The sequence below is a fragment of the Bombus pyrosoma genome, linkage group LG10 (genome assembly GCF_014825855.1).
Source record: "Bombus pyrosoma isolate SC7728 linkage group LG10, ASM1482585v1, whole genome shotgun sequence".
In the NCBI taxonomy this organism is placed as follows: Eukaryota; Metazoa; Arthropoda; class Insecta; order Hymenoptera; family Apidae; genus Bombus; species Bombus pyrosoma.
In genome coordinates this window covers 3,159,842-3,173,007 of record NC_057779.1, presented here as the reverse complement: position 1 = coordinate 3,173,007, position 13,166 = coordinate 3,159,842, and the positions used below count along the sequence as shown (strand labels likewise).

Here is a 13,166-nt window from a genome sequence, read left to right as displayed (position 1 = left end):
ATTCTGCCATTTTGATGTCAAAAAAATATTTCCCAGCATAAGAAATCGAAAATTTATTTACATGCATGATATTACTTACCTCCAAATCCTGAAGTGTCTGAGTCCATCTGTAATTGGGCAAATCTGCTCCATTTCCACTGTTAGGCCGAAGTTTGTTCTTTTCCTTTTCATCTTCTTCCTCATCTTCCATGTCATCCTTTTTACCATGATGCGCATTATCACCATTATGCGCATTATGACTATTATAATCATTATCACCACTTGGACCAGGAACAGCAAGTGATTCTTTTGCCGATTTCTGTAACCAGAACCGCAAAGTACAATGAAAAGAATTTCTTTAATATAATCTCAATTTTGCTAATCATAATTGCATACCTTATTGTCTATCTCTTCTTGTAACTTAACAGCCTGTTCATCAGTCAGTTCGACAATCTTTGACTCTGAGTAGAACTTTTCCTCCTTAGCCTTTTCTTCTTTCTTCCTCTTTTCTATTCTTTCTTTGCGACGTCTCTCTTGCTCTGCACGCTCTGCCTTTTCACTAGCTGCTTTGGTAACAGCCGTAGCTTCGTGCTTTTTAAATTTGCTCATAACAAGCTACAGTCAAATACGAAGATGGTAATGTGAATTATAAAATCCACAAGAAGTGATGAAATCATTTACAACATGACATAACATTGTTTAAGGTCATAGACGAAGAACAATTACCTTCTCTGCAGCTCCTTCCCCTCCTCCCGTATAGAAATCCGTTTTCCTCGCAAGAAAACTGAAGATTGTGTCTAGAAGCTACAAAGTAAACCATATTTCATTAATACTTGGAAAGTTATTTTGAAAATAACGATGTCTCTCCATGTAAAACATAACCTAAGCTGGCGACGAAACAAGACTCACCTCTTGCACACCGCCTTCGTGTTGCTGAGCCATAGCCAGCAACATTCCATCAAATTTCTCCTCGTTCTTTGTCATTTTTCTTCAAGATTAGAAGAATATTTACTTAATATCAACGAATAAATCACACGAAACGTTCACTACTGACGTTGAAAATCAACGCACTTTGTTGTAGCACGTTTTAATCAGAAACATCTCGAATTATCGACCAAACATAATTTTAAACGGTGCACGTGACGCCCTCTAGCGTAGAATACTGGTATTAAAGGGAATGCGTCGTTTTCCAATGATCTATGGATTATTTAATACTGTGTATCGACAAAGCATAACCTTTTTTTAGAATAAATTAAAGAATTAATATAACTAATTATTATAAAAGATATATCTCCCTCGATGAAACTCGGATGAATTAAGTAATTTACATATATAAAGCAAAAATTTCAAGTTTAATATTATTCGAAAGGAACGGAGTTTTTAAAAAAGAAATCGATGTTATGTGGAATGACAATTCCTTACGATCGCTGATACGCAACATTCCTTGAATGATGCAATATAAGAGATATAACTTGCAAAACACTCAAGTCGTTCATCGTAGAACCCTTCACTTTCCTTGCAAGCGCGCCCGCGAATCGTTTTCAATTTGATGCAAACGATAATCTCTTACTTCGGCGTCAAAACGTTAATGGGTTTCGCGTAACGAGAACGAAATTATTAACTGACCTGACCGAAAATTTATGCAAGGCGAACGTTGTAAAAAAGTAGGTTAAAGAAGTGAAAACAGCGTCCTTCGGGCGGGAATACATCGCCCGTTACAATTATTGCAAACAAATATAATTTTTCTTGCACCAAGATGATTCATTAGCGAAAGCAAGTGGATCTTTAAAATATGTGGAATTCTTGACGGTGTAAAATGAATAATCGGACTCCACTAGAGAATTAAAAATTTCCATTGACTGGATTCGATCGACTTTCAGCACAGTTCGTACGCGTTCCACACGTGCAGCTAATTAGGTTACAATTTCTACTTCATCATCGGTGTACACATTTTTCTTAAAGTTATGAGGGAATGGCACACGATAGAACAAAAAGATTTCCAAAATTAATTACTCAGACACCGCCTAAAATTGGACCTGGAACTTACGATATATCGGACTTGCCACAGCCTAAAAGGCATCTTGGTACTATAATTAAAAGTAATTCACGGTGTTTCAAAATCCTAAGTTATGGCATGAAATTCTTTCCACAGCTGATTGCTATCCCTTTCTCTCTGGATCAAAAAGGAGAACTATTGCTATATCGAGAGATGCCGAACGATTACCAGGGCCTGGCACGTACAATATAAAAGAACCTCAACGACATATACCAGAACGTAGTTTCTAAAAATTAAATCCATCGAGATTGGATTCAGCTAAGTCTTTGTGATGAAAGAATGATAAATTACAGGGCGGAGTCAGCATCGATTTTACAGATGCTAGATTTAAGGAAAAGATACCCGAAGGGCCAGGTCCAGTGGATTATCACGTAGCTACAGATTTAATTAAGTCACGAAAAATAAGATGTCATCCTGGCACCTGGAGAGGTCCTATAGGAAAAGTAACATATTTATTTAGTTTCTAAACTTGTGTATCTTTGTATGTCTTGTGTATTGTGAATCTTATATACTGTGAACTCATTTTATTTTGATAATAAATTGCAGCTATGGCTAACTCGACCCCCTCGTTCGATTATTCCAAATCCTACGTCAATTCCAGACAAAAATTACACGGCGTATAGTATCAACGAAAATGGAAGTTTAGTAAAGAATCCTCCCTTCAGAAAAAAAACAACTTTCTTTTACAACGTCCCACGAGGAGTAAGAATCTCTGTATTTTCTTCCACAAGTTCACGACCCAAATAAAACAATTTGTAGAATAAAGAAAATATTCAAAAAGAAAATATATAATTCTTAGGAAACAAATGCCACCACATTGCTCTACAAAGGAAACTTTTGGAGCAGAATGACAGGGAGAATCGAGCTTCCACCCTCACCGACACCGGGTCCTGGAGATTACGAACACGAAGCGAAGAAAACAGCCGCGCAAGCACAAGATGAAAAAGTAAGAGAAGCGAAGAGGATGAGTTCCTGGCAGCCTCGTTTCCTTGATACAATGTACAGAAAAAAAACCCAAGAGGTAATATCATATGGACATAAAATTATATTGAAGTATGTTTTTGAAATATTTCGCCAATTGGTGATGTTTGGAGTACACTTTTATAGAATTTTAATTTTATAGAATTTTCAAATGAATATAGAATTTTCCAGCCCCAAATGCGTATAACGTAAAGGGCAATTTCGAGAAATTCTTCAGGATCGATTGCAAGTGTGACCCTTACGTCACAGAACCACCCCCTTTCGGTCAAACTGCTAAGGTTCGGTTTTTCGAAACAATTTTATCAGGGTATTTTCGAGTTACAGAAATGTATATTTTGTTACAGAGATTCGAAGATAAAGCAGAATCCAATGTACCTGGTCCAGGTAAATACGATTCTCCTGTTCCAATAAAATGTACAGGCTCCATTTACCCTGCGCCATTTGGCACCTGTGTTGGTCGTTTTCCAAAAATTTCTGACGACACTGGGCCAGGTAAAACTGTTTTCCATTAAAAAATTTATTCATTATTATTTATTCATTATTATAAAATTTATTTATTATTATTATTTCCGTTATGTTTTCGACTCAGTCACTGGTCGAAATTGTTAGTATCTTATCGAGGAAGCGCGTTTCTGTTTTAGGACCCAGCGATTACCATTCGAAAGTCGGCAACTTGGCATACGAGTCAGAGAAGCGTTACCGGTACGCTTATTTAAGACAGCTGCAGCCACGGATTTATCTCGAGACAATTTCCTATCCAAACGAAGAGGATTATAATAATGCGTATTCTCCAGAGAAAACTGAAGAAAAGAAGAGTGCTGTTTATCATGCTGCTTTCAAATCTAAAACACAGAGATTCCCTAAAATCGAAAAGGTAAAGATTCTCTATTTTCTAAGTCTTCCTAACTTCGTCCGTTAATATAACTCGTAACAAAATAGTTACACAATGATAATCACAAAACTATAACAATTATGAAAGAAACTCAATGAATAGTATCATATTGAATCAAAACCAAACCATGTCAGATTTAATCCAGTCCTTTCTGTACTCAACGCGATAGCAAACACAGATGTCACCACCATTACATTCACTCAGCCAAACCACGTGAACTGGCAAAACCAAATTCTCCAAACAATTACGATATTAAAAAATGCTCAACAACTCCTTCTAAACCGACATTCTTCTTCATAAATCGTCCCCAACCATCTCTAAGAAAAAATGAACAAAAGGAGGAACCAACAACCCTTCCAAGAAACTTTGCCATAACTCACCCTCCACCCACGTGTCGTCACCATCGAAAAAGAAGACCAAAATTCTCTTTATCAAAGCTGAGTCAGACATCAGAAAGAACCAAGCACTTCCAGATTGGAAATGTTAACCAGGAACGGAGCAATTGCTTTAATGAGATCGTAGTGTGCGCTTCGAGAGCGAGTAGTCACAATAAGTCTGCGGTCAGACCAGATTCAGGGGATTCTTTCGTTCGTTGCCGGAAATCCATGAACCAGCCAAGGTCCAGGTAATCCTCGAAACGCAAGGTAATCAGGAGAGGTCGAGGTGAAATTAATGGCGGTGGATCGAAGCGATGCATCTGTACCCGGGGCGGTTCGAGACCAGGATCCAATTTGCCCGTTAATCGAGAGACCGTCGAATGCTGGTACGACGGTGTAGCCGCAGATAGGCCAAGATAGGACGGGACATAGCCGGAACAACGCGTGTTCCTGCCTCTGTCGCAACCGTCTCCTTTGAAGTAGCCGCGTTCCTCCACACTGAAAGGTGGAATCCTTCTGTGAGCCTTGCCTTTTGAGCGGCACGAAGTTCGCGTTTGACAGGTTGACACGCAGAAATTTCATTAAACACCGTTTTTCGGAGCCACTGTGCGCTCGGATCGAAGAAGTAGCTTGCGGTTTCCGGTCCGTCCACTTGGCTCGCAATTACGTTTAGAGGAAGTATCGGACTGAGATTAGAATCTCCACGATCGCAGCTGCAAATTCGTGGAATTTAACGAGACACAAAGAACGATACGAAGAACGATACTGCCGATAATTTTCTTTCATTTATTTATTTTTTATATTTGATAGAACTAACAAGTCCACTATATAAAGAAATTTTTCAACATTTTTTTTGACATACGAAGATTTATGTTACGCGTGGATGTATCTATAGGACCTAACAACCTCACGATCAAATCTTACGAATATCATGCAAAGAGAATTTAATTATTCTTAATTTATAATGATCGAAAGAGATGATAGAAAAGGAAACAATTATTTTAATAATTAAATTACCGAACTTATTATCATAATATTGAATTTATGGGTTTGTTACAATTTACTCTTCTAAACGAAGTAATAATTCTCAAGTGTTCTGATAGCTTTCCTAATGATTTTTCACGCTTGCTTCAATTTTTCTAACTGTCCTAATATTCATGGACGAGGGTGTATGTGCTCAGTACGCATCATAGTATTCGACAAACAGATCGGAGGAATTTACGCTAAATTTTAATAAATTCCGCGCGAATCTCGATAAAAGTGGATTTTGGAAGGGAAACAGGTTCGTTTTATACGGACCAGAAGTTATATGTCGCTTTTGTCGTACGAGATTATCGCGACAGGGCGATAAAACGCAGGAAGAAGGTGTCGTCGCGAATTCTTACGATCGTCGGATAAGGATGTCGGAGTGGAAGGAGGATGACGATGTCGTTGAGATTCAGGGACGACGGTATTTACATAACGTAGGGAAGCGTCGTAACTCGACAGCGGCGGAAATGACGTTCTGCCACACTCTGCAGGTCATTTCCACGTAGAGGCGCGTGGCCGACGTAGCCCAGAGAAATCACTTCCGGCTCGTTGAGCCGGAAATTCGAGCCAATCCCTGGCCTGGTATGTCGACCCACCCTCGAAACGCGGAACGTCGCTAGTATCGACCTTTAGTATTCATTTCTGAATCTCGAGAGATCGTTCGCTGTCGTTCGATCGAATTATCGTGAAGAAGACCGACGGTGCTTAATTGACGAACACTGATCAAATACTGGCAGGAAATGAATTTATGCTTGGTGATTCGAGTGTAATCGATTATGGGACAATGATAAAGATAATTCGACGAATGGCACGAAGAAATGCCAGCTTTCGCGAGCAAATGCCCGTGAAAACCTTTGCATTATCGGACGATTATCGGGAAATTCTTCTATTCTATATTTCTGTATCTTTAAAACGAACGATACTTCTGGATGAATTATTGAGAATTGATCTCTTTATACGTATATATATATGTCCTCCTGTAGATGAAGATGGAATAGCGTTCGAAACGATGCGACTTACGTATAAATCTAATCGACACCCTCCCTGATTCCAAAAATCACGGACCCTTATTATTCAATATTTATAGACAGCTCCCGATTCCGGCGCTTACGAGGTCTTAACGGCTTTCAAGGCAAATCGTGATAAATGTGATTTCCTCTGTCCCCGATTAGCTCCTCCCTTCGGGACTCGCAGCAAACGACTGCCGAAAAGTGCGCGTGACATCAAAGATATGCCAGGTATATACATCAAATCAATGTAAAAAATTCTAGCAAAATTATTTTTACCCATTAAGAACCAAGCAACGAAACAACGTTCAAAAGTTGTCTAAATTTTACAAACATTACTAAAACATAATTAGGGAAACGTAAATTATTGTCTTGTCAAGTAACAAAGAAATGTATCGGGATGATAGAATTCATTGGTACTTAATGAGATGTCCATTAAATCTATTATTGTGATAAATTATGCAAATATAATTTTTACCAGATCCAACCTATTATAACGTGACCACTGATATATCAGAAAATGTGAAGGGTGGTGTGATTCCAGAATCTGAGAAGAACACAGAAGTTTCATTCAGTCCGCCACCAACTCGCTACTGTGTAAGTTCTGATCGCTATATCAACGAAACTAACGGTATCGAATTATCGTAGCGTGTAGAGATGAAAACGATCGTCCTGTGGACGATTTCGAGGCCGTTGTTTTCATGGAACGACAGCGTAACAACGAAACGAAAATCGAAACGGCGCAGCGGCCGGCGGATGGCTCGCGTATTTTCACGTCGAAATTTCTATTCCGTTCTGTCGGTTCACGTATACGGTATTTACTTTGTTGTCACGGTCCAGGATATTGCGTGCTCGGTGCGCGCGCGGGAATAATACCGGATACTTCAGATGGTGATGTATGAGCCGCGCGTTACGAGATGGTTAGATGGGCCAGCGTCGGTCCGTATTACCTCTGTCCGACGTGGTTCCACCGTGCACGAAGCGGGGTTCGTAAATAGCCCGAATTGAAACGGAAGTCCTTCTTTTTCCCCCGTTGGACGTCTTTCGCGCACAACCAACCTGCGAGATGAATGTGTCGAGGGAATGGAAGTTCCGTGAATGTAAAGTTTGGAATTGTATCGTGCGCTGCTTGTCTGCCACGTCTTCTTTTAAAGGATAGAAAAATATGTTTCAGGTTCTATATATGTAATACACCTGGTGAGTAATGCAACTTCTTCGGTTCGTATGCTGGCAGATAAAAATTTTGAATCACTTTCTCAGTTTTATTTATCACGTCACGTCACGGCAATGTAGTGATCCGAGAATTAACTGAAACATTTGAATGAAACGAACAGTCGCTTTTATGAAATTTTTCATATTTTCAATGGTACATTAACAACGTAAAGTGCTAAATGTACCAAAAACGTTTAAACAGTTTCCAATGTTTTTATGTTTTAATATGTATGTATATTCAAATATAACGTGCAAAAGTGAGCGACCGGCTTGACGCTGTAGACAAAACATAAAATTTGCATAGCGATCGATATGTTAAATTTGCTGTTCCTCGTTTATAAAATTCGGCTCCGAAAATAATTGTATCGCTTACAGAATAACCCAATAATTTAATTTGGTAAAAAGACGCAGTTAATACTACTGTCAGAGACTTTATCCTTTCAATGAATATCATCTTACAGATTCATCCTTACCTTTCGTCCTCCATTCTGAAAAAATCGTTCAACGTCTCTTTGGGTAAACCGAAACTTATCAGAAATTGGACGAAACAGGAGGAAAGAAAGGAAGAACCTTATTGTGTCTGCAGGAGGAAGAAGCTTCGTTGGTTTGTTTCTCCCATACATCGACAGAAAAAATGTCACACGTTTGTTTTCTGATAAAAGACTACCTTCGTTTTATAAAGAACTGATTCTGTTACTTTCATAAAATCTTACAAAAATGTACCCAGTTTTCTACCAACAAATATACACTTCGCTTTTCTATGAAATTCGAGATTTTAATTTTTCCTACAGAAAACAATTTATATATTTTTTTCATAAATACGAAGCACAGCCTCTCTGCTCTTCAACGAGTATTTTAATAATGTCGCTGCAGCAAATGTCCTCCAGTTTATTCGTTAATGTACAATTATTATCCACGTCCGCTGTGGATGACACGTAGCCAACAGTCATCGAGCAGAAATTTCCAAGCGTGTAAATCAAACGCAACGCGACTCTCGCGGATAATAGATTCCCCGAAGATCTTCACGGTGAAACGCGTTCAAGTCGAGGACGCTTGGGACGCGAGAATCGTCGACAACTCGGCGAAAAATCATGCGGATGAACGAAATACAGAATTTCAATTGTAATATCGCGTTGACGTCGTGGATTTTATGAATCGCATCTCACCCCGTGTCGCGTGTCATCGACGTAAATTATTCGACGATGCTTGCAAAAACGTTGATCGACACCGGCCAAATTTATTCGATTTCCATGTGTAATAATATCACGACGCACATACACGAAGCGAAATCATTGTAGATGATGTGATATAACCCCTATGAATCTAAATACGACAGGAAGTAACGTCGATACATAGGTGTCTACGAATTTGCATAACGAATTTAAAGAGGATTTTTGATCCGCCAATGATATCCCAATCGATCCCGCGATATATTATTAAAATGAGATACAAAATACTTTTTAAAATACAAAATAGGAAATTTGTGAAATTAGCGTAAAATATTCTGCATGCAAAACTCTCGTCGTAAAGATATTATGATTAATAGGGTAATACCAACGTTATAGATTGATAGAGTCGGTTATGAATACTTGGACATTGAACCCGCCGGATTATGAGCCAAGTATCGGACGTAAATGGAGCGATACATTATCATCATAATGTATACGAAACACTAAAAGCCAAGCCAAGAAGCGTTGAGGTTCGAACGTGCTTGCTCTGGACTTTGATCGATCACTGTGAATGGAAACTCGGTTACTCGTACATTACCTTCCCTTATAGTTTCCCCAAAGAGCTTCTTACGCCAGTTCTGAAATGCAAAACCTGCTTCTTGAAATTCTATACACAAAACCATATTGTAATCCTCTTAAAGATCTAATAAAGATATCCTTACAATTCAATCACAAACTTTCGGTATTTAATATCATAGAAGTTTAATCTGGAGTAATTTTCAAGTCATAAATTTCGAATAAAATCTCAAAACTATAATCGAAAATAATTTTCAATAACTTTCAAATATACCGCAACCGTCGATATTTATAAATTGCATGTCAATATAATTTAATTTCTATCGCATTGGTTACGCCGCCATGTCTGACAATAGGCCCGTCTGTTTCTCCTTACGCGCTTTAATCCGCACAGTCGGCGACGAAGACAATCTTTGCGGCGGTTTAGCATTTAAAATCAACGTCGACGAGAAAAAGTCGTAAGCCGATGCTATTTCAACGCGTTATCCATCGCCTATTTCGTTTTCTGCCATCGTTGTCAGGTAATAAATACTTTAATTGCAGGGGGGAGACTTTCTTCTTTTATCTGCGCGTGGAGCTCCCTTCGGCGAAAAGAATCCTTCGAGGGTATTTAAAGTCTCGTAGTTACTTTCGTAATTACTCTTCGTTTCACTCGGTACACCGGCAAACAGATGGAAAATGATAAAAAGAGAAAAAAAGGAGAAAAGAAAAAGAGGAAGGAGAAGAGAGAAATGAAAGGTAGAAACGAAAACGAAGATCCACCGTAGTTATAATACCTTTTCTCTCCCTCTGGGACTTGAATATTTATGTACTGGATGTTCTCACTGACGTATGCAATCTTCGGGAAGATCGTATAAAAAGCACACTCCGTTTCGGTACCTTATCATCTATTTGCATTCTTCGCTTCGATGATATAATTTATGAACGGCCGAAAAGCGATGTCCGGTCGTTGTGATGCTTTATTTTTAACGTGAACGTGGCCCATGTCATTATTTCCATATTTTCTTTAGTTACTGGTAAGACGTGTTAAAAACATCGTTGTCAGTCTAGCGACCGAAATTGAATAACGCTGGTTAAAATGTTTGTCAAATATTTTAATCGTGTTAAAGGAACGATAAATAATAGATTGTAATGTAAAAATGATGCATTTACCCTGTCTGCTGATTAATTACACGGCGAACATATTTTTGAAATAAAATCGTTCCAATTGTGATCACAGTTTGTTACACGTTATTCTGTGAAATTCAATTGAAAAATAAAACTTTCATTCTAAAAACGTAATATTGAAATGCTTTTCAGAGATGCAATGAATAATTTTAAATACAATCTAAAAACGTTCTTACTCTGTTCATTGATTAATTAGTAGAGATATTCGTGGAATAAAATTATTGCGATAGTAAGAACGCTTTGCTGCACGTCATCTTATATTGAGTCACGTTTAAAATTGGAATTATACTTTATTCTTTCAAGAAGAAAATCTTGAAAGACCTTTTTATCGCTTTAGATGGAAAGACTGTGATAAATCAAGACAGTAAAGCAATTAAATGCTTCATTCCCGATGTAAGACGATTACAACGGTTTAAATCCAATTTGACAGACTTCTCTCTCAATCTCTCGGGCGTCTTTCTTCTGTTTTTATACTTTTTACAAAGTACGTTCTCGGCTTCGTTTTTACACTCAAGACAATCGTACGAAAACATTCATGTTCGGGGATTCGCATATTTGCGTTACGGTCGTTTGGTCTTTTTTATTGTTTGAGAATACACCGCGGACGCCCGGGAAATTCTTACGACGTTTAAACAACGGTTACACGAGTGCAAACGTAGACGTTGACGAAAATTATTCATCATCAGTCATATGTAAATCTTGAACAATCTAAAAGACAACTTTCTACATAATTCTCAAATCTCAGAAAACAAGACCGCACAAATTTCTGCAACCACTTTATAGAAGTCGCAGTTCGTTCACAATTACCAAAAATTCCAAAACGGTATATCCAACAATATAAGGAACGTAGATTTTGACAAAATTGTTTGTCGAAAGTAATGCACAACGTTAGACCAAATACGGTCGAATAAATCTTCATAAATCACACTCAAATCTCATGAAACGATAATGTACAAATTTATCAAATCGTCCTGTGAATTCCCCAAACTGAAATGTAGCTGTGGGCAAAACGATTCATCGTGAATAATACCTAACACTTGAACAGATACGGAACAAACGCCTTCTGGAATCTCACAAAACAAAATAATACTATCTGCAGAATATTTTCTAACTATATCCAGAAAGAAAAGGAATGGCAATTCGTTTAAATTAATCAAGATCCACAGAGAATTCCTAAAACACGATCAACTGTCAAACTCTCGGAGCGAGAATAATTCGAACCCATAAACTTCTCTCTACGGGACCCTCGGTCGTCTTTCTGAACCAGTAATCGGAGAAGCCCAGCATTCTTCTCTTGCTCGCAGCATCACGTGCCGACGTGTGTATCAGCGCCGCAAAATGTAGCGTCGACGTCGGCGTATCATCGTCGACGACGTATCGTAGCCGCTAATTTCCTCGCGGAATCGTCACACTCCGCTTGTCACCGCGTCCGGGAAGCAATTCCGTGGATTCTTGCCTCGGTGGAATGTTCCCTTTGATCGTAGCTTTGCGAGCATTGCTCTTAACAAGAGGCAACGTATAACTCGCCGGTCCCGATTCTCCCGTTATAGCTACGTGCTCTCCTTTGAAACACCTTCCTCCTTAGAGCAACCGAGGCGAAACACGACATTTATCAAAAATTCCGGTCGTACGGGCGCGATTGTCTTGCCGCGTATCGCCGAGCGCCATGCCATCGCGTCGCCTGAATCGAGCGTAGTCTCACGCTTCGGCTCTTGCGACCGACGGCGATTGACGCGGGTCATTTTGCGGTCGAGCAACACAATGTAGCCTGGCAGTGAATCTTGTTGACGCGAGCACGAGATGTCATCTCGTGACCAAACGGCCGCGAACCCTGCCACATCGTGTACTTTGGAAATTGCGTCTTTGTCGGAGGTCCGTGTTACGTGAGGTTGTTACGGAAGATGTTTGTGAAGTAGTAATATTGATAGAATTTTTCGGGTGATAATAATAATCCGACGAAGTAATGTTCCTGTGGTTAAAATATAAGTACTCGTCATCTTTATGAGAAATAAAATATTTAGAGAAGTGTTTGATTAATAATGATAATCATATTAATAATGATAATTATAAATAAATATTGATAATCGGAGGTAAAATGTGAAACATTGTATGGTAAAAATAAAAATTTAGAAACGCTTGTAAATTTTATGGATCATCGCGTTCCAGCAATATTACATAACATTTGCATTGTAGAATTATCATATTCACAGTTTCCTAATAAATACGAAGATCGGCGTAATTCTTCATTTACTTTTGATAAAATATGATCTACATTTCCGGAAGGAACATGTTAATGCTTCGATATCATCATGGGATTAAATTCGAAGAACATAAGCCAAGTAAACGAGAGAATTTAAAAACATTTTATAAACATGTTTAACTGAGAAGGAACAAGCAGAAGCACGTCTTCGTTTAAAATTATGCACACGACAAATACAAAATTTTTGCTCTTAAGAATCGGAGTAATAAGGGGATCGATGTAAATGGTGATTTTCATAATTCTATGACAGCAGCATGTACGTGGATGGCGAACAGAAGCGCATCCAGGCCATGTAGACTCCTTGTGAACAATTTCGACAGGATCGACACGATATCGGAGAGGACTGTTAATCGGCGGATCTCCAGTCGGCGTTGATAATGTGGCGGGACTCGCAACGAGGACGACATTACCGTCGCAACCCCACATCGGACAGGACCAAGGGTATCAATCAGTGGTACATG

The 13,166-nt window shown here is 38.8% G+C and overlaps 1 protein-coding gene across 1 annotated transcript in view; it reads right to left on the bottom strand.

Annotated features, from left to right (window-relative positions):
* The window catches only part of LOC122571948 (nuclear migration protein nudC), a 102,907-nt gene extending 101,832 nt beyond the window's left edge, over positions 1-1,075 (bottom strand). The window contains exons 1-4 of the mRNA XM_043736323.1: positions 889-1,075; positions 706-783; positions 376-594; positions 80-298 (exon numbers count right to left, since the gene is read on the bottom strand). Of these exons, the coding sequence (XP_043592258.1) occupies positions 80-298; positions 376-594; positions 706-783; positions 889-963 (591 nt within the window). The 5' untranslated portion in view covers positions 964-1,075. The remainder of the gene's footprint in view (positions 1-79; positions 299-375; positions 595-705; positions 784-888) is intronic.
* Between the last annotated feature and the right edge of the window lie 12,091 nt (positions 1,076-13,166).